The sequence below is a fragment of the Oryzias latipes genome, chromosome 14 (assembly GCF_002234675.1).
Source record: "Oryzias latipes chromosome 14, ASM223467v1".
Lineage (NCBI taxonomy): Eukaryota > Metazoa > Chordata > Actinopteri > Beloniformes > Adrianichthyidae > Oryzias > Oryzias latipes.
The window spans coordinates 20,994,365-21,011,929 of NC_019872.2; the positions used below are offsets into that span (position 1 = coordinate 20,994,365).

General features: G+C 42.3%; 1 protein-coding gene across 2 annotated transcripts in view; it reads left to right on the forward strand.

Moving 5' to 3' along the window:
* The first annotated feature begins 8 nt into the window (after positions 1-8).
* Positions 9-17,565, forward strand: part of zzef1 (zinc finger ZZ-type and EF-hand domain containing 1) — a 36,860-nt gene continuing 19,303 nt past the window's right edge. For both annotated transcript variants that reach the window (XM_023962278.1, XM_023962279.1), the window contains exons 1-36: positions 9-529; positions 1,827-1,971; positions 2,065-2,259; positions 3,558-3,741; positions 3,827-4,026; positions 4,889-5,099; positions 5,227-5,343; positions 5,725-5,903; positions 6,514-6,612; positions 6,703-6,794; positions 6,888-7,033; positions 7,593-7,698; positions 7,869-8,087; positions 8,518-8,609; positions 8,694-8,893; positions 10,685-10,818; positions 10,934-11,004; positions 11,087-11,201; positions 11,306-11,471; positions 11,716-11,837; positions 11,944-12,066; positions 12,268-12,437; positions 12,519-12,600; positions 12,691-12,892; positions 13,073-13,206; positions 13,571-13,811; positions 13,897-13,976; positions 14,057-14,147; positions 14,228-14,711; positions 14,819-14,983; positions 15,794-15,913; positions 16,023-16,184; positions 16,294-16,426; positions 16,749-16,887; positions 16,969-17,134; positions 17,210-17,472. In XM_023962278.1, the coding sequence (XP_023818046.1) occupies positions 131-529; positions 1,827-1,971; positions 2,065-2,259; positions 3,558-3,741; positions 3,827-4,026; positions 4,889-5,099; positions 5,227-5,343; positions 5,725-5,903; positions 6,514-6,612; positions 6,703-6,794; positions 6,888-7,033; positions 7,593-7,698; positions 7,869-8,087; positions 8,518-8,609; positions 8,694-8,893; positions 10,685-10,818; positions 10,934-11,004; positions 11,087-11,201; positions 11,306-11,471; positions 11,716-11,837; positions 11,944-12,066; positions 12,268-12,437; positions 12,519-12,600; positions 12,691-12,892; positions 13,073-13,206; positions 13,571-13,811; positions 13,897-13,976; positions 14,057-14,147; positions 14,228-14,711; positions 14,819-14,983; positions 15,794-15,913; positions 16,023-16,184; positions 16,294-16,426; positions 16,749-16,887; positions 16,969-17,134; positions 17,210-17,472 (5,947 nt within the window). In that variant the 5' untranslated portion in view covers positions 9-130. The remainder of the gene's footprint in view (positions 530-1,826; positions 1,972-2,064; positions 2,260-3,557; positions 3,742-3,826; positions 4,027-4,888; positions 5,100-5,226; positions 5,344-5,724; positions 5,904-6,513; positions 6,613-6,702; positions 6,795-6,887; positions 7,034-7,592; positions 7,699-7,868; positions 8,088-8,517; positions 8,610-8,693; positions 8,894-10,684; positions 10,819-10,933; positions 11,005-11,086; positions 11,202-11,305; positions 11,472-11,715; positions 11,838-11,943; positions 12,067-12,267; positions 12,438-12,518; positions 12,601-12,690; positions 12,893-13,072; positions 13,207-13,570; positions 13,812-13,896; positions 13,977-14,056; positions 14,148-14,227; positions 14,712-14,818; positions 14,984-15,793; positions 15,914-16,022; positions 16,185-16,293; positions 16,427-16,748; positions 16,888-16,968; positions 17,135-17,209; positions 17,473-17,565) is intronic.

Here is a 17,565-nt window from a genome sequence, read left to right on the forward strand (position 1 = left end):
GAACACAGTGGAGCTTTGGCTGTAGGTTAACGTTGCAGAGGTCTGTGTTTAGACCGGCACAGCCGTGTTAAAACAGACAACCGACGGCCCACACCGACTGCCCGGTGTGCCTTAGGTCGGCGGAGTGACCATGGGGAACGCAGAGAGCGGCTGTGGCGGAGGCAGCGGCGACGAGGAGGACATAGAGACCGAGAGCCCTGGTTTCGCGGAAGACAGCCCGGCCTCTGCGGCCACCGGAGGCGGCGGAGACACCGCTTCTGGGCGAAACGGAAGGGGTCCGAGCCTGCCCGCACCAACCGGTGGACCGCCCAGCCCCGGGGTCCTCCTGGAACAAGTGAAACTAAGAGAAGCAGCCGCTCGGGTAAGTGACTCCAGGATCGCCATTCACGAGTCCGTCCTGTCCGGGAATGAGAGCGTCCTGATGCGGTGGCTCGAGGACCGGGTAAACCGAGGAGAGGAGTCGGTCAACGTGGAGCAATTCTGCGAGATGTTGGAGAGCAGAGATGCCCCAAGAGACGAATGCGAGGAGGTGAGTTCCCACGGAGACGTAGCCGTGCTTTAGCGAAATGCTGTGGCTTCTAGTGATCAGGGCAGGTTAGGGTTGAAAGGCTGTGGGCACTCCCATTTACAAGGAATGATCAGATAGGATCATGAGGTCTGGAGAAGGGCAGAAATGAAGCACTTTGTTCTTTGGACAATGTGCTGGACAGAGCAGTGAGTTGTCATGAGTTTGTGTGCCTGCTGGACTTATTGTTGCTGGGTTTTGAAGGCTTTGTGTTCATGGTTGTGTTCAGCTTTGTTGCCCGGTAGCTGACATTTGTTGTGGAACCAGTGGTTGGACATGAATGTGCATTATGGTAGGTAAAACTATAAATACTGCTTTGATTGATCAAAACAAGTTACATGGAAAACTGTTTATTACTTTTAATATCAATTATTGACTCTTTGAGGTTTTAGTATAATATGCTTTTAGGTTTGTGTGATTGAGGTGCTATGATTATGCCTCACTATAATGGCCCATGTACTTACCGGCCTTGCTAGTACCGGGTTCAGAATTGCCTTAATTTTTGGTGGTAAAGCTCCAACAAGGTACTGGAAACATTCCTCTGAGAGTTTTGTCCATATTGACATGAGAGCATCACACAGTTGCTGCAGATTTATCGGCTGCACATCCATGATGCCAATCCCCCATTCATCCACATCCCAAAAGTGAACTATTGGGTAGAGATCTGGTGACAGTGGAGGCCATTTGAGTCCAGTGAACTCATTGTCCTGTTCAAGAAACCAGTCTGAGATGATTCCATGTTTCTGACATCTGGCCTTATTCTACTGGAAGTAGCCATCAGAAGATGGTACACTGTGGTCTTGAAGAGATGGGCATGGTCAAAAACAATACTCCGGTAGGCTGTGGTGTTGGAACCATGCTCAATTAGTACTAAGGGGTCCAAAGTGTGCCAAGACAATACCCCCCACACTATTATACCACCACCACTGCCTGAACCATTGAAACAAGGCAGGATGGATCCATGCTTTCATGTTGTTGATGCCAAATTCTGACCCTGACATCCGAATATTGCAGCAGAAATGGAGACTGATCAGATCAGACAACATTTTCCTAATGTATTGTCTAATTTTAGTGAGTCTGTGTGAATTGCAGCCTCAGTTCGGTTTGAACTGCAGCAGGATCATCTTGATCATGCCTACAGGTCTAAATGCATTGGGTATCTGCCACGTGATTGTCTGATTAGAAAATTGCATGAAAGAGCAGTTGGATAGGTGTATTTAATAAAGTGGCCAGTGAATGTATGTCTTGTTCTGTATTTCAGGCCTTTGGACAGTTTGATGCTGAGGGGGATGGAGTGGTGGACATTGAGAGTATGCTGATTGCTCTGAAAAACTCTAATGGAGCTAATCTTCAGGGGGAGCTAAGTCACGTGATCAGACAGCTCCAGGCGTGTTCCCTAACTCCAGGTAAGACATGTTGTTGGTTAACCTGGGGGGATATGGTCAAGCCCATGTGAGACGCTGTCAGCATCTTCCTTGAATGTCATCTCCTTCAAACAGGTTTTGTTGACATATTCTCGAAGACCAAAGACCAAATAGGAGCACATGCCTTTAAGATCTTAAAATTTTTACATAGAAACCGCATTCCCAGCAGTGCCATCCCCTTCCCGATCTTAGAGGGCTACAACAGTATCTGCACCATGAGGTCTAGCGTCGTTCAGGACTTCTTGGTGTCCCTCTTGCAAAAAGAAAAAGGTAAGAATGAGAAAGACATCAGTTTACCCATTAAATTAACTTATTCATGGTATGTCTAACTCATTGACTGTATTTAATAATTGGACTGAGTGACCCGTCCCCCCTGGCGTTCTGAACAGGAATTACTCGCTGGTACCAAAACCAAAATCCCATGGACTTCTATAAAGAAATAAACATCTATTACTCAGTCATTCTAAGTGTCAGAATAAACATTCTTGCTCTGCTACCTTTTTTAAAAATGTTCTGATAATTAAAATACAATAAAATTCTGTCTTTGGTTATTCAAGTTATAAACTGACGAATCAGATGTCTCAATAAAAGTAGGTGGTCTCACATAAAACATTCAAAAAGTTTCTGCTTCCATCATGGCCACCTCTGTATGGCGAAAAAAATGGCAAATAAATTAACTTAATTTGGTTGGAACCGGAACTAAACCATTCTCTATGTGTGACATCAAAGTCACTCAGTCCAGTTCTCATGTACAGTCAATGCTCTGGACCTAATGCAGCTCTTTATCCCTCCATTGTGGATCTTTTGGCATTGAAGAAAAACGCAAAAGACTTCAATAAACAATGGGTTTTTAGTTGCTTAATTTGTTTTAGCTAATTAAGTTTTTTCATTTATATCAAGATTTTTAAAAACGGAGCTGAATGTTGGTAAAAAGGTTTAATCTTCTGTCAGTGTTTTATCATCAGAATTAACCTAAAGCTCGTGTTTTGGTCTTCTGCTGCTCTCCAGTGTCTAGTAGCTGTTTAGAGGGAGGCTTTTAAAGTATCTAATTGCATTTTTATGTATGGATTTTTAAAAAAGAATATTGTAAATTTCTCCAAGATTGTCAAATATGTATTTGACTGTAAAAGGAGAAAAAGGATGATGGTGGTCCAAAGTTTTAAAGATGGAAAATACCATGTTTGATTTGACTTCCTTGCATTTTTTGTTCAAGTGCTGCAGCAGGAGGATCTTATTTGGCACAAGATGCATTTTATTTTGAAAGGAATTGTATGTCCTGCTGTCAAAATTATAAAAAAAGTGACAATTTTAAATATATAAAACATATGACACTGTTCTAATTATATTATTCTAAATATTTTAAACCTACATTTAAATAATGAATGGCTTAATGGCCACAAAAACATACAGTATATTTTCATAAACGGTGAAATGGAACTTTGTGGGCCTCACTGGGTTTTGGTCTGTAAAAACTAGACCAAATGGCATTAAAGGTTGCGTTAATAAATGTCTTTATGTTCGCGCTGCTTAAAAATGTGACACTTTTCATTAATGCTGTTCTCTCTCAGATTTAGATATCCAGTACAGAGCAGAGCTGGACCGCGATCCAGATGTAGATAAAGTTAAGGCGATCACACAGTGTTACAGCATGATAGAAGCTTCCTCCAACGTTGCCGATGTCTTCAAGATGACAAACGGGGATACCACGTCTTTCTGGCAGTCAGATGGCAGTGCTCGGTCACACTGGATAAGGTGGATGTTTCTCTGCTTTGCTTAGTTACCCATGTCCTTTTTTAATGAGTTTTGATCTGGAAATACTTTTTTTTCTCGTTTCCAGACTGAAAATGAAACCAGATGTGGTTTTAAGACGTCTGGCCATTGCAGTAGCCTCCAACGACCACAGCTACATGCCCCAGCTGGTCTCAGTGGCCGTGGGCAAAAATCGGCGTTCCTTACAGGAGATCAGAGACATCCGCATCCCCAGCAATGTGACGGGTTATGTAGCTCTCTTGGAGAACGCCAACATCACACACCCCTGTGAGCATCCGCCTGTCAGTTTGTCAGCTCAGTGGACTGTTATTACAAAGCAGTGTTTTTTAATGCTTTGACAGGGGGTTAAGCTCAGTTTTCTCTTTTTAAAATTTCAAACAATGGTGTCAGCTGTTCAGAGGCCTGCCTGATTTAAAAACGCATTCCGATTTAAAATGGTGGTTTTGGTGTTTTTAATATGTTTTTGTGGCATTTTTCTGATGATGGAGGACATATGTAAAGAAAATTAAGCTTTAAATGGCATTTCTGAGTATTTTTTCATTCTAGTTGTGAATCAGGAGCAGACAAAAAATTTGTGACTTTGAAAATGCGCTGGACGGGCCACAAACTCTCGTCCCTGCTCCACCGACTGGTAGACGACTAGATTCACGTGCGTCTTTGATTTCCTCATCTGAGCTGGCATCTGCATCAAAACTGTACGGCAGGATGGCTCCAACACTGCTCGCCATTTTTGTTGCACCAGTAATGTTAAATTGGGGGTGTGCGGGGCTATAAGCTTGCCCCCAAGCGGGCAAATGGAGCCCACTGAGTTATGGGTGTCTGGAAGGGGGGGCTGGGCTTACTCCGTGCCAACGGATTCGGCCACAATTTAGAGATGAACTTGTAATGAACTAATGCCGCTCTGCAGAATCTATGTCCTAGCCAACGACACAGTTTTTTGGATTTTGGCTATAAATGGTTTTCTTAACAATAATTAAAAGCCTACTGGGAACACTTTTAAAAATATCAAAAGATGGTCTTTAATAGCTGACATCAAGCCTTTTGGCTTGATTTAATTGTTCCAGTCATTTCTTCTGTGTGATGCATTCCATCAGCTGGCTAACAGCCTTTTCTCTTTGCTAAATTCCAGACATCCAGATCAACATTAAGAGGTGCCTCAGCGATGGATGTGACACGCGCATTCATGGATTGAAGACGCTTGGATACCAGATCACGAAGAGCAAGGAGGTTTCTGTTTCTGATGCGTCAGCCATCTGGTATCTGTCTCTCCTCACTTCCCTGGTCAGCGTGTCCATGGAGACTAACCCGGCTCTGGCTCAGGCAGTCCTCCAGAATACTCAGTAAGGTCCCACCTGGCTTCTGCTTAAGGTTTTTTAGGAAGCCAGCAATGTTCTTTAAAGCTCAGATTCCACTATTAGTTTGATTCAGTGCTCAGGTTCTGAATTGTTCTTGTTGTCTCCCACCTAGGAAAGCCTTACAGTACACGCCTCCCCTGTCCCTGACTCCGTCATCCTCAGAGTTCCCTAATTTCTTCTCTGCCAATATCCTGGAAGAGGTGGATGGATTTCTGCTCAGGATAGCTAAGTAAGCGCCTCCAGGGTCTCTGTTGTTTCTGTAACACGTCTCTGCCTCACTTTGTTTGTGATGACAACGTCAGCACAACGGAAGCAGAGTAAAAACCAAAGTGGTGACTGTGCAGCGGGATGACCCCTCTGCGTTTGATCATCTGCACATCTTTCCATGGGGATTCATGAGTCACAAATAAAATAAAAATCTAAATGCGCTTTCAATATTTTAAATAGAAAAGACTTACATTAATCCATCTTAAAATGTTTTCTTTGTGTAAGAAAAAATACATATACGATTATGCAAGAAGGTATACATTGCCAAAATAAGCCCAACAGGTTGTTTTTTGATGAATAGCAAGTGTTCACAAAAAGCCTTTTCTTCTTTGTCTCTGTGCAGCTGCTGCGTGGGTCCTGATGCAGAGCTGACCCTGCTGGCCTTTGCTCTGGCCAGAGGCAGCATGGCAAAGGTGCTGAAGGCCCTGTCCTCCATCAGCAATCATTTACACATCGACTACAAGGCCTCATCCCTCATCAGCTCCATGGCCTCCGTTCGGCTGCAGCTTCTTTATCGCAACGGTAACGAGAACAGAATTTCTTTACGATTCTGCACAGGATGACATTTGAAACACTGTCAATCTTTTTATTTTTCCACTTCTAATACCCTTTCACACTTTAATAGTTTAATAAAACCTCCTTAAAATATGTTCTCTATGGTTCATTGGTATTGCTATAATGTAATTAATTGTGTAGAAGTATGTGGGAATATTTATAAAAGCGCATTAATTCTAATTTTCAACATTCAAAGAATGTGCTCAGAGTAGGATATTATGAACTCACTTACAGTAATCCATTAATTTATAAATCTAATGTCTCTAGTTTTTTTAATGTAATACATTTTTAGACACTCAACTCGTACACAAAGCCAATAAGAATCATTACCATGGTTAATGTTATTAATGAACATGGACATTGGAAGACAATAGTAACATCAAAAGAATTTATTTTATACATAAATAAACCACCAGTTATGTTGTATCATATTGATCTGTAAATGTGTAAGGAGTGGGATTAAGTACATTTTTATCCTCTTACCCCTTTTTTAGCTGTTATTGTTAATTAAAAAAAGTTTTATTGCTCCATAACTAAAACTGTTCCAGTACTTGACCCATATTCTGACCCATGACAGGGAAACCTCTTCAGCTCCACCTGCAGGCCTGTGATGTGAAGAGTAAGGAGGAGAAATCAGGACCAGAGAACATGCTGACAGAGTCTGCAACAGGAGACGGTACGACTGAGAGCCGTGACAGTTTGAGCTTCAGCCAACCGTCTTTGTTCCTTACAGGAGATCAGAGGCTCTGAACCTTTCTCTCCTCAGGTTTTCTCACAGAAAGCGGCAGGAAGAAAGCCAGCGTGATCCTGTCCACTGAGGACCAGAGCAGCTTCCAAATCACTCAGATGAAGATCAAAGTAGGATGGCAGCATTTATTTTATTTCTGACCCAAAACACCACCGACGCTGAGAAGGGGTTGATGCTCAGATGTTTCTGGTTTATGTCACAAGGTGCGAAAAGGAGCCATTGGATCAAAATGTGGTTTGGTGTTTGCCTATAAGGAGGACGACCCTTTTGATGCAGAGAAGCATTTCAAGAGGTTCAAAAAGTATGATGCATGGAACTACAAGGAATATAAAGAGTTTGTGCAAGACAAGTGGGTATCATTTTTTCATCTTTCTGTTTCAGTTTGAATTGTGTTTATATACAATCACCAACCACTGTGTTAGGTAGACCTTGCTAGTACCAGGTTGGACCCATTTTGCCTTCAGAAGTTCCTTAATCCTTAGTGGCATAGATTCAAAAAGGTACTGGAAGCATTCCTCAGAGAGTTTGGTCCATCAAATCAGGTAGGCTGTGGCGTTGGAACCATGCTCAACTGCTAATAAGGGATCCAAAGAGTAGCAAGAAAATACCCCCCCCCCCCCCCCCCCCCACACACACACACCATGACACCACTAGCCTGAACTGTTGATACAAGGCAGGGTGGATCCATGCTTTCATGTTGGTGATGCCAAATTCTGTTCCACAACTTGTACTTTGAAAAATACCATACTACTTTTTTTAAAACACTTTTTGAAAAAGTCTTTAAAAATTTGGAAAATCCAAATAATTTCAGCTCAGTCACGTCATATTGAATGGTCTTTAAAGGGAGCCCACCTTAGCATAAACTGTTTGTTCACACTGTACCTGGTATTTTGTCTGTCTAATTTCAGTGTGAGATCTTCTGCACGGAGTGAAGACGGGCCGATTGGCTGGTTCGAGCTTGAGGATGACTGGAATGACGTGCAAATCAAGCTGCACCAATGTCGTATTGCAAAGGTGTTTGCTCGATATCACACAGTCATTCCAACATTATTATTTTTTTTTACCTTTTGGGGATTTTTTTTACCTATGCATTAAGTTTGTAATGTCCCGGGTGCCCTGTTATGTCGCTGTGGTCATAACACCTTTTCTCTCTGTCTCACTCTCTTCATGTGGTGCCTCTCCAGTTCCTCATGGTGAAGTTCCTCTGCACCAGACAGGACTCCGCTGAGCGTCTGGGCGTGCAGTCACTCAGCTTCAGCGGCTACCTGTGTCCGGGCACCGAGAGGCTGGGAGACCTGGATGACCTCGCAGCTCAGGGAGAGATTTCTAAAGACGGTGCCGTCACTGGCCTTTGTCTTTTAAACAAGACCTTATTCTTCATACAGCAGCTTACACAAGACATGGTAACTTGGGTCTTGTTCTGTCTGCAGTTTGTCACGTTAACAGCAGACCATAATTGTACAGCAAGATCAAACGCTTGCACTCAATCCAATTACACTGTGTGGTAAAATGTAGAAGTGCGACGTTTTGTGGGAAGTCTGGTGGAAAAGAACCCACATACGTAATCGCTTTCTTTTCCTGCAAGACTAATAGTCATATTAAATTTGATTGGCGTTCCGACCTCATCTGTTAATAACTTATATATATTCTTTCTGGTTTACCTTTCGTTTGATTTTGTCTTCAGTTTGATTTTGTCTTTGTGTGGTTGGTCATCTTGCAGTCCTCTGACTATTTAAAGACATAGATTCATCTGTTTGGGCTGAAGGAGTGGATGGAGGATGGCTGGTTAAATGTTGAACACAGTCAGAGCAAAGCCGTGTTTGTTTTTTGCAGGATTTATCTTATCTGAAGCAGAAGTATCTTCTGGACTTCAGTGGTCTCAGTCTGAACCTCTTCTGGGAATTCTATAGTAAACTCAGGGAGATGTGAGTTATTGTATATTTATGAGGATTAAATCGGGATCCATTTGTGTGTTCCTGAAACCAATTGTCTTTGTTTATTTTTTCTAGTGAGGGAGAGGAGGTTATGAAGAGCAGGGTTCTCCTTCTTCAGTTGATGCAAAACTGCTTCCCAACACTGCCCAACCCACTGGAGGCTAAAGGGGCAGAAGAAGCCTCTGCAGCAGCAGGTCCATCCACATCCTGCAGTGGGGAGAGTCTCAGAGACTCCACAAGAGCTGTGTATGAGCTCTACACTCATCTGTGCCACAGTAAGATAACTGTTTTCAAATTCTTTACAACAACTCTCACAAAAGGTTCTTTAGATTTAAAGCATAACCAACAGAAGAAATGTGTTACACCAGTGGTCCCCAACCTTTTTTAGGCCGTGGACCGATTTAATGTCAGACAATATTCTCATGGGCTGGCATGTTCAAGGCTGACATAGGCCTTTTAACATTTGTTTATTAAAAGTATTTTGTCACAGAACAATATACACTTGAACAAAGGCTAAAAGGAAAAACAAACAAACCAGAAAAAAACCCAGAGACACAAGAACAAGGGCAAGGAGGCCTTAACTTTTGAGGGTAAAGTTTACCTTCATCCTCTGTAAAATCTCTGCAGCTGCCTTAGACTTTATTTGTACATTAGATTTCACGTGAGAACCAATAAAATGACATATAGATGTGCCCTTAACACGCAACTGTCAAAGTAGAAGCTACAAATCGGACACCAACTTTACCATTGTCTGATTTTTAAGGTGCAACAGATAAATACAAAACAAATGGTATTTTCTAAAAATGTCAATTCACCATTTGAAGAACTTTATTAGCAACATCCTTGTAATATTAGACATTATTACTTTGGTGTCACAATGAATCCATATTTGGAGTGAAGTCTCCTGGTTTTTGTCTGTTAAATGTAGATTTATTTTATTTTATTTGCTCACATGCTCTTATACATTAAGAGAAACGTTCGCTACCTTTGCTAGATTTAGGTTTTCAATTTAGCGGTCAGCACAGCTGCTTTAAGAAACTAGTGGATAGATGTTCAACATGTTACAGAGCGGCTTGACATGTCTAAAATGAGTCAGATGTGGTGGTGGAGAGAATAACGTCGTTTTCCAAAATAAAACTTCCTTCAGAATCAGATTTCAAATAAAAATGGAAAAATGTACCGTAGGTTGTGTATTTTTTTCCTCTGTGACCGACACCAACTGTCCCACGTATTTTGGGACCACTGGGATAGAGATTTACCGTACATTGAGACAAGTGTGTCAATTAACAGAATCGCTTTTACTTTTGTTTAATGCAAATAACATTTGAACATTTAAAAACGTGATTTAGAAATTCAATTCTTACTTTCCACTTGGGGCTGCACGGTGGCGCAGTGGTTAGCGCTCTTGCCTCACAGCAAGAAGGCCCCTGGTTCAAGTCCCGGCTGGGGGACCTGAAGCAGAACCTCAGTGGGGACCTTTCTTTGTGGAGATTGCATGCGTGGGCTCTCTCCGGGTTCTCCGGCTTCCTCCCACTGTCCAAAAACATGCTTCATAGGTTAATTGGTTAATCTAAATTTTCCCTAGGTGTGAGTGTGAATGGATGTGTGATTGAGGACAGTCTACCCTGCGACAGACTGGCGAACTGTCCAGGGTGTCCCCTGCCTTCGCCCACAAGTGGCCGGGATAGGCTCCGGCAACCCCGTGACCCCAAAAGGGATAAAACGTAATAGAAAATGAATGAATGAATGAACTTTCCACTTGTGGAACATATGATCTCTGCTTTGGAGGTAGCAGCTATTTGAAAAACTTCCATGTTAGTTCAACTTTATTTAGTTTTTGTTAATTTCTTTAAAAGTTGCTGTCACACGTTTCCTGAGTCAAGATGTTAAGTGACTTATAAATTTTGATGTGCATTATTTTCCTTTGACAGCAGTGATCAACTTTAATGGAATTAAACCAGCGGATCTATATTTTGCTTTGTGCCATCATAAGCTCCAGCAGTGAGAAACGATGTTGGTTCGGATCTGTGGAGATCAAAGTTACTGATCAACATGTTGTGTTTCAGTTGTTGACAGTCCGGATGGTGAGACGTTTGTGGAACAAGTGCTGCACAAGGAAGCAGTGAAGGCCGTCCTGAATGGAGCTGCTGTTTTCTTCCCTGACAAACAGGAAAGAAGGAACAAACTCTTTCACATGATGGTGAGTTTACAATATCTGTCCTCCTGAAGAAAGTGGTTTGAAATCATTCACCTTTATTCAGACTGATAACTTGTTTGACCCTGAAATGATGGAAAAAAATTATCAACATTTTCAGAAAAATATTACAGAGGAGGATCAACCAGAATCAGTCAAGGTGACTTTTGAATCTCTGTGTAATTACTTCAGGTAAGCAGTTCAGAAATGCAAATCATAGTTTGAGAGTTCCTCACAGAAATAAAAAAAAAAAAGCTGTTATTTGTTAATGCAGCGACCAAGATCCCATCGGTCTCCTCCTGCTGCCCCCTAAAGGAGCTCCCTCTGACTTTGACATCAGGCCAATCCTGTCCGTCATGGAGACGCTACTACTGGTGGCAACTAAAGAGGTGATTTTCAAATTCTATCAATTTTATTACCTAGTTCTTTTTTATATCTATAGGAATTTCTTTGTGTTTTGGTTGTCAAATCTTTCTATTTTTCTGTTTTTCAGTCTGAGCTTATGATGTTGGATCAGAGCGGTGGAGCCAGCAGAACAGCCTTGCTGTCCTTGTTCTGGGCTTCACAGGGAAGTCTGTTGTCTTGGTGCTACTTGCAGCTCAAAGGTGGAGCTTCGACGCCGGTCGATTCAGATCTGGCACGAGAAATCCTTCTGAAATGTAAGACCGAGTGATAGTGATGCTGCTGATAATAACCCTTAATTTATGCTCCAGTTTCTATTTGTTTAGATAGCATTTTTGTTTTAAATTAATCTAACACGTCTCTTTGGTTTATTATTGCAAAGCTGTGCAATAAGAACATTTTAATATATATATATATATATTTATTTTTAGTAAAAATATGAAACTTAGTTTTGGGATAAAATATGATTTTTGGAACTGTCTACACCATGTGTTTTAACAGATGTGGATCAGTTCCTGGAAAGCATCAAGGCTGTTCTGGGTTCTCTGCTGGAGAGATACACCAGAGCAGAAATCTCTGAGAAGTTGGGCAGCTCCATCCTGGCCACCATCTTCAGACAACTGGTAACCCTCCACATAACTACCTCATGTTCTTTGTGGAGGCATTTCACGGAGGAGATTTGCACTGACTGTCCTGGAACAACATTTAGTTTGTTTTCACTTCCTGCAGATGATTTTCCTCTTGGAGCTGTGCTCTTTGGACATCCCCCATAGTGTGCTGCTCAAGAGCTTCTCCTCTCTGGTGGAGCTTCTCAAAAGTCTACCAAGTGATACTGGAGACATATTATCTAAGGTGATAAAAACATTCTGGCAAAACAACCCCCGCCCCCCGGAAGTTTAAGCTACATCGATAGCTGTAACAACCGTTTTTGGTTAACTTTCTTGACTGAATAAGGTTTGCTTCTTCTGGTCTGAGATAAACCAATGCAGGATTATCGAGTTGTCTCCAATTACAGTGTTGTATAATACAAACATATTCATATTTCACTCAAAGGGAGACTGTGAGAGCTGGCAACAGCCTCAGCAGCCGGTGGTGCTGAGGACCTGGAGCATGGAGTCCCCTCACAACTATGAGAACAGCCGTCACGAGACCACCATCTTCGCCTGTCCTGGTGCAACCTCATTTGAGGTAGAGTTTGATGAACGCTGTGAGACAGAGAAGAGGTACACTCGCCCACAAAAATCCTCTTTTTATTTCTCTTACAACTGCCTGTGAAATTTGTAACTAAGTCTTGTTAATGACAGGTACGACTACCTAGAATTCACAGACTCCAGAGGTGGCAAGGTGCGCTACGATATGAAAGTTGGAACTGAGAAATGGCCAAAGGTAAAAAATAGGAAGGTGCCTAAATGTCACTATTTGGAGTGCAGTGGATGCAGAAGTCCTTCATGTCTGTCTGCTTCTTTGCTCTTGCAGAAGGTAACGTTTGACGCGGGCCCTCAGCTGCAGTTCCTCTTTCACTCTGACAGCAGCAATAACGAGTGGGGTTACAAGTTCACTGTGACAGCCCTGGGACTGCCAGACATCACCCTTTCATGGATGTCTGACCTGCAGCTGCTAGTGGCTCGCCTGATGGGTCGCCTTGCTTCCAGAACCCTGGCTCTCAAATCCCCTTATGGTGAGACCCCCTGCTTTTGGAACATTTGGAAATCTCCCTATTTAAACATGAAAATTGAGGTGTAATTTTTTAATTTTGCACCTTCTTTTTTAAAAGAAATTGTCCTTGTTTTATTTTTCTGCTGTCTGCCTAAAATCTATAAAATTCACTGACATGTTTGCTGGTTGCTGTGTGTTTCAGAGATTAGCACCGTGAAGGAGCTTCCAGCAGGAAAAATGTCCCATGTTCAGTCTTCCCCGCTGTGGAAACCCATCCTGCGACATGGCCTGTGCGAACCACGGGACACCAATCACAGTAGAATTGCACCCGACCAGGTAAAAACGAGCCTGATGCATATTACCGGCGTTGCATTCAAAGGATTTAATAACTCGATGAACTAAGTTAAAGATCCACTTTGATCATTTATTGTAAAACCGTTCCCAGTGGGCTTTTAGTTATAATGATGCAGTTTTTAGCCAAAATTAAGAAAACTGTGTCATTTTCTGGGACATAGTTTCTGCAGAGCGGAGCAACCCCACCCCCCTTCCCCAATGCAGAGAGCTCTCTGTTTACAAGCTTAATTATTTTCTATATGTCCTCCATCATCAGAAAAAATACCACAAGAACAGGTTAAAAAAACCTAAACATTGTCTTGGGAGCGAGTCTTTAAGAAATATTTACTGTTTTTCCTTTTTGCAGAAAAGCTTGTGGACTTTTGAGGAGTTGGTGGTCTTCCTGGAAGATTTTGCACGTTGGAACCCTTCCCAACAAATGGCAGACAGCAGAACAGAGCTGATGAAGCTCCTCATGCTGTCCTGCAAAAAACAGCACATTAGAAATGAATTTGCAGCTGGCTCAAAGGCAGACCAAGCTGTGAATGCCATTTGGGCAGCCATGGTGTACCACACTCCAGCGCTTAGCCTGGCCCTGTTAAACTATGGTAACAGCTGGCAACTTGCCGTCCTCGCAGGACAGATGTTTGCTTCTTAACTTTGTTGCTGACTGTGATGATTCTGTTTGAGCAGTTAACAACGACTGTAAGATGCCTCTGGGGGAAGAGTTTGTGCAGGTTTATTCACTGGCTGACGGCATCAAAACATGGATGGTGAGTTCACCAGACATGGAGTTCTGTTGGTTGTCTTCTCCTGATCCCATGAATGACATGTTATATTTACTCACTATCAGCTGGAAATGAAGCAGAGATACCTGGTTGGCAAAATGAATCTTCCTGACGACAAAGAAGATGGTCATGAGGAGGTCACCATGGAGACACTAGGTGAGGACCCCAAGGAGTTGTAGTCCTAACTTAGAGTGATTGATGTGTTTGCTAATATCTTACTTTTTTCTTTGCTTCAGCGGAGATGTGCATTGAAAAAAGCCTGTTACTTTTCCGATTTGCTCCTTCTGGGAAATCCTCACAAGACAGTGATTCTTCTAAAGCCGCAGAGGGAACCTTGTCTTCACTCCTTCACTCAAAGCCAGTCGCTGAGGGAGGCTTCCAAGCCAGCTCCTCTCTGAATCCACAGACTGGAAGGTCTGAAGAGAGCAGCGAAACCCAGGCTGGACTGAGTCAGTCAACCACTGTCACGGGTCAGAACTGCTCCTCTGAGAACAACAAGCAGCACCACAAAGACTCCACTGAAGGTCTCCCTTCCCAGGCAGCAGAGCAAGCCTCTCCCTCTGCTTTTGCCCGCAAAGATCCTTTTAGCCGAACACGCTGCCGTCTACTCTCTTTCCGCTCTGTCGAGGAGCCGCAAGCAACTCTTTCTGTCAAAGATCACCATCCCATACTTAAACATATCCTGAACTTTATCAAGGACCAGGCTCTCACAACTGCAAGGTAGCTGGTTTTGAATCAGCAAATGGCTTTTTTAAATGTGATGTTGTGTTAGTAGTGTTTGGAAATCATGCAATTCAAGCTGAGGTCATCAGATGTTCTTCCTGCAGCATCCTGCAGACCCTGGCTCTGACCAAAGCACAGGTTCTGAGCGTGTGCAGAGTCCTTCAGATGGTTCAGCAGTGTTTACGCTCCCTGGGACAGCCACACCTCTTCCAAGCCCCCTGCATCCTGTTCCTGCAAGAGCTGCTGACATGTCAGAAAGACTTCACTAGGTACGTCTGTAGATTTTCTTCACTTCATGAAACCACTTCATTCTTCTTTCTTTATCTTCTTTTTGGAAATGGTGATTACCATCTAAAGAACTATTTTTGATTTGATTTATTGATTTATTTCAAGCATTGTAGTCAAAGCGATAAAGAATTTACACATATTTATCAAACTCATTACAGAAATGTTGAAATGCATAGTTTAAAAAGACAGACAATAAAACAAAACAAAAAAGTCACTTAAATCACATTTTGCTTAATTAAAGTGTTGCAGTGATCATTAACTAAAGTCAAGTAGAGTTTGATTTATTGCTTGAAAAGGAGTGGGAAGAAGCGAACTTATATAATCCCACCCCTACTGAGTTAATTCATTTGATAGTTTTACAGTTTTTGTAATCTGGTTCCGGTTTTAACATTTTTTAAGACAATAAGGAAAGATATTTGGTCAAATTTGATGACAAAAGAAAAATAAAATCAGGTTTTAGACAGTTGAATATTTTGTGTGAGTGACACATAAATGCACAGAAATGAACCCTACCTCCTTCTAAACATTGCAAATATGCATTCTAGCATTTCTGTGCTGCAGCTGCATCACATTTTTCTGTAGACTTTAAATCAGTTTGCATTGTCTTTTTTTTGGACATAACTGAGATGTAATGATAGTTATCACTTTGTTTCCAAGGCAACAAAAGAAGTTTCAATAATTTATGGTACAAAAATACATGCTTTTAAACTCGTTTGAAAATAAGTCAATGTATATCAATGTCAATGTATAAGTCAATATATCTTTTGAAATTTTCTTTTTGTTTTTTTTAGTTATTACTCTCAGTTATCGGACAGCGGACAGAAGCTTGGGGAAGAAGTGAGGTCTTCCTACCATCAGCTGGTGCTCATGCTGGTAGAAGCTGTTCAAAGCTTCAACAGCCTTAACGAAAAGTATGTTGTTGTTTTTTCCCCTTTCACACATCACATTTATTCAGAACAGGACACAATGAGAAGAAAAAAAAAGAATTTGAACTTCCTGATCCTGACCTCTGCTCTCCAGAGCGCTGCTTCCTGCCCTGTCATGTGTGCAGACCTGCTTGCTGCACCTTCTTGACATGAACTGGGAGGTGCAGGACCTGCCGCTCTTTCAGAGCATCAAGCTTTCAGACCTCCTCCTCAGCATGTCACAGGAAAACATCAGTGTTCATGATGTGGCCATTAGGTGATGTCACACTCGAGCTTTGTTGAGAATAAAATGCATTGTTTTAGCAGTTTTTAGTTCTGAAATATTAATGTTTTGTTTTTGATTGCATTTGCTGTTTGATATTCAGTCAGTGGACAGAGGAGGATGAAATCGCAGACTACAAGAAGAACCAGGAGTGGATGGATGAGTGCATGGATGGCATGTTTGAGAAGTGGTATGACAAAATCGATGAAGAGGACTCTGTGGAGGACAAGAGGAAAGTAAGGAAAACCATATTTAGGATTTAACCCTTGTGCTATCCTAGGCACGTTAACGTTGGGAGTGGGACCCCACTAGACAGTGCGCTGAACCTTTTTTCTTCAATGATTTGTGATCTTCACTGTTGACCATGGATTACATGAAATCCTCTTCACCTTTATCCACCTTTGTTATGGCAGGGATACCACGTCAATGTAAGGCTGGGTTCATAGGATAGCACAAGGGTTAAGCCGATTTTCTGTTCTTGAACACATTTCACGTCTTTCCTTTCCACCACAAACTGTTCACTTTTGTTTAGATGTAAATAAAACCTTTTCCACACAGATGCACATGTTCATCGCTCGTTATTGTGACCTGCTCAATGTGGTGATCTCCTGCGATGGCTGTGACAGAATGGCACCTTGGCATCGCTACAGATGTTTGCAGTGCATGGACATGGACCTTTGCAAGACCTGCTTCCTCAGTAAGTTCACGCACCACATCTAGCAACATGGTTTCGTTTCTGCATTTGAATGGACCAAGTGAAATGAATGTGCGTGTGCAGGTGGTGTCAAGCCTGAGGGCCACGAAGATGATCATGAAATGGTGAACATGGAATATGCCTGTGACCACTGCCAGGGGCTCATCGTGGGCAGCAGGATCAACTGTAACGTGTGTGAGGACTTTGACTTGTGTTTCGGATGTTACAATGCCAAGAAATATCCGGACAGGTGAGACATTCTGCAAAAGTACACATTACTTGATGCTTTTCCGAAACGCCTTATGAAATCCTTTATTATTCTCAGTCATCTGCCGACGCACCGGATCACCGTTTACCCCATGGTGACGATACGAATCAGCGACCGCCACCGCCTGATCCAGCCTTATATCCACAACTACTCGTGGCTTCTGTTTGCCGCTCTGGCCCTGTTTACATCAGAACTTACCAGTGAGAGGCAGATTGAAGGAGAGACTTTGGACAACAAGACTTTGGAGCAGGCCTCTTCTCTGCAGACGCGCTGCTCGCAGCTCATCACTGACTGCTTGTTAAAGGGGCAGACTGGCAAAGGCAAGTCTAAATTCTATACAGAATAAAAACGTCTTTTATGCAACTTGTCTTTTGCAAGCAGGCATAAAAGATAAGCTTCTACTTTTTGTTTTT